The sequence below is a fragment of the Solanum lycopersicum genome, chromosome 1, assembly GCF_036512215.1.
Source record: "Solanum lycopersicum chromosome 1, SLM_r2.1".
Lineage (NCBI taxonomy): Eukaryota > Viridiplantae > Streptophyta > Magnoliopsida > Solanales > Solanaceae > Solanum > Solanum lycopersicum.
In genome coordinates, this window is record NC_090800.1 from 27842770 (window position 1) to 27845683 (window position 2914).

Here is a 2914-nt window from a genome sequence, read left to right on the forward strand (position 1 = left end):
GGTTGACGGGCTGAGAGACTTCACGAGGATGAATCCTCTTAATTTCACAGGGTCTATGACTTCGGAGGATCCCCAGGAGTTTGTGGATGAGGTTCATAAGATTTTGGTCGCTATGGGGGCCACAGATAGTAATAAGGCTTAGGTGGCTTCCTATCAGCTCAAGGATGTTGCATAGACATGGTGCAAGATGTGGAAGATAACCGAGCTTTGGGATGAGTTCCGATCAGTTTGGAGCTGTTTAAGAAAGCAATCCTGGAGAGACTCTTTCCCACAGATATGAGGGATGACAAGTTTGAGGAGTTCATCAACATTAAACAGGGATCTAAGAGAGTCATGGAGTATTCCCTGAAGTTCGTTAAAGTGTCCATGTCTTCTACTTCACTTGTAATTAACAGAAGGGATTAGATGAGCACGTTCCTTAAAGGAATAAACAGAGATTGGAAGAGGAGTGTCGGTTTGTGATCCTCCACGATAACATGGACCTCTCCATTTTGATGGTGCATGTCAAACAAGTAGAAGACATCCAGATGAAAAGAGGCATTTGTGATGCTTTGATGCCTAAGCCTCATGATCAGGCATATCCTAGCAATAGGGGCAAAAGGAACAACTTTGGCATCCGTGAGCAACCCATATTTAAAAAGTGGCAACAAATTTAACAGACTGCGCTAAGTGTGGTCGTGCTCACAGTAGAGAGTGCAGACAGGGCACTAATTCCTATTTCGCTTGCGGTAAGAGCGAACACATTGTTAAGGACTGCCCAGAGAACAGGGTTCAGGGTGGAGTTAATACTCAGCCTAGGCCTAATCCACAGGGTGAAGCACCAGTCGAGACTCCTAAGAGAAACAAGTTTAACACCTTGAAGGGCAGGGAGGAGTATGAGAAGTCCGTTGATGTGGTCACAGGTATGCTGCAAGTATTCTCAACTTTTGTTTATGATTTATTTGATCAAGGGTCTACTCTTTCCTTTGTAACTCATTTGCTTGCTCTCAATTTTGAGATATTGTCTAAAGTTCTGCATAATCATATAGTGGTTAGTACGCCTGTAGGAGAAAATGTAAGAACTAATATAATATACAAGGATTGCCCAATAGTTGTATGTTGTAAGACTATGTGTGCAGACATGGTTGAGTTACACATGCATGATTTTGATGTTATTCTTTGTATGGAGTGGCTTAATAGTTGTTATGCTTGTATGAATTGTCGTAGTAGGGTTGTCAGATTTCAATTCCCTAATGAAGAAGAACTAGTCTAGGAGTGGTACAACTCGAGTCGTCCTAATCCCTTTATTTTGAATCTTAAGAGCAATAAACTAATGTCCAAGGGGTTATTATGTTATCTTGTTAGGGTTAATGATTTTGATCATGTTATTTCTTCCATAGAGTTAATGACTGTAGTGAATGAGTTCCAAGATGTATTTCTTGATGATTTGCCTGTAGTTCCTCCCCCTCAAGAGATTCACTTAGGTATCGACTTAGAACCCGATACTAAACCAACTTGAATTCCTCCTTTAAGAATAACTCCAGCTGAACTCAAAGAGTTGAAGTTGCAGTTAAAAGATTTAACTGCTCAGGGTTTCATTCAACTGAGCATATCCCATTTGGGCGCTCAAGTTTTGTTTGTGAAAAACAAAGATGGAACCCCAGAATTTTTATCGATTATCGACAGCTAAACAAAGTCAATATCAAGAATAAAAATCCACTTCCAAGAATATATGACTTGTTCAATCACCTTCAAGGGTCTAGTTTCTTCTTAAAGATTGATCTGCGTTCAGGGTACCATCAGCTTAGGGTTAGGGATGGTGATATCCCAAAGATAACTTTTCGTACTCGTTATGGTCACTATAAGTTCCTAGTTATGTCATTTGGTCTCACGAATGCACCTGCTGCATTTATGGATCTGATGAACAGGGTCTTCCGTGAATACCTTGACTCTTTTGTCATTATATTCATTGATGACATTCTTACTACTCTAAGACCAAGGAACTAACCTTGCAGGTACATAGACAACATCATATGTATGCCAAATTCAGCAAGTGTGAATTATTATGGCTTGGATCAGTGACCTTCCTGGGTCATGTTGTGTCAGAAAAAGGTTCGAGGTAGATCCTAGGAAGTCTGAGGTTGTTAAGAACCATCCAAAATCTCTTACTACAATTTATAAGCGTAGCTTTCATGGATTGGCTGGTTACTAGCGCAGGTTCGCGGGGTTTTTTTTCTTTCATTGCTTCCTCACTGACAACTTTAAATAAGAAAAAGGCTAAGTTTTAATGGACGGAGACTTGTGAAAAGATTTTCTAGGAGCTCAAGGATAGAATCACTTCAATCCCGGTGCTTACTTTACCTAAGTATGGTTAGAATTACACTGTTTTATTGTGATGCATCTATGGTTTGTTTGGGTTGTGCTATTATGCAGGGTCGGAAGGTGATAGCTCATATGTCCTGACAGCTCAAGGTTCATGAAATGAATTATTCCACTCATGACCTGGAGTTGGCAGATGTGGTGTTTCCACTGAAATTGTTGAGGCACTACTTGTATGGAGTGCATGTGGATATGTTCACTGACTTTTAAAGTCTCCGTACGTGTTCACACCGAGGGAGTAGAATCTACGTCAGCAGAGGTGGTTGAAGATGTTGAAGGACTATGACATGGATGTCCACTACCATCAAGGTTAGTCTAATGTTATTGCTGATGCTTTGAGTAGGATGATCATTGGAAGTACAACCCACGTTGAGGATAAGAAGATGGAGTTGGTGAAAGATATACACAGACTGGACAGACTGGGTGTGTGGTTAGTTTACTCTACTTGTGGGGGTGATTCATTTCATCCTAAATCTTCATCATCCTTATTAGTTGAAGTTAGGGAGTGTCAACATCTTGATCCTGTGTTGATGGAGCTGAGGGAATCAGTTTTGGT

General features: G+C 40.6%; 1 protein-coding gene across 1 annotated transcript; it reads left to right on the forward strand.

Annotated features, from left to right (window-relative positions):
- The first annotated feature begins 476 nt into the window (after window positions 1–476).
- LOC101255232 (uncharacterized) lies at window positions 477–2644 on the forward strand. Its single transcript, XM_004228736.1, has 4 exons — window positions 477–618; window positions 660–902; window positions 2413–2451; window positions 2571–2644. The coding sequence occupies exons 1-4, from the start codon at window positions 477–479 to the stop codon at window positions 2642–2644; spliced, it is 498 nt and encodes a 165-aa protein (XP_004228784.1).
- Window positions 2645–2914: the final 270 nt, after the last annotated feature.

Coding starts and splice junctions, on each gene's coding strand:
- LOC101255232 (XM_004228736.1), top strand. CDS start 477: ATGGACCTCTCCATTTTGATGGTGCATGTCAAACAAGTAGAAGACATC. Junction 619..659: donor AAGGAACAACTTTGGCATCC/GTGAGCAACCCA, acceptor CAAATTTAACAG/ACTGCGCTAAGTGTGGTCGT. Junction 2,452..2,570: donor ATATGTCCTGACAGCTCAAG/GTTCATGAAATG, acceptor TGACTTTTAAAG/TCTCCGTACGTGTTCACACC.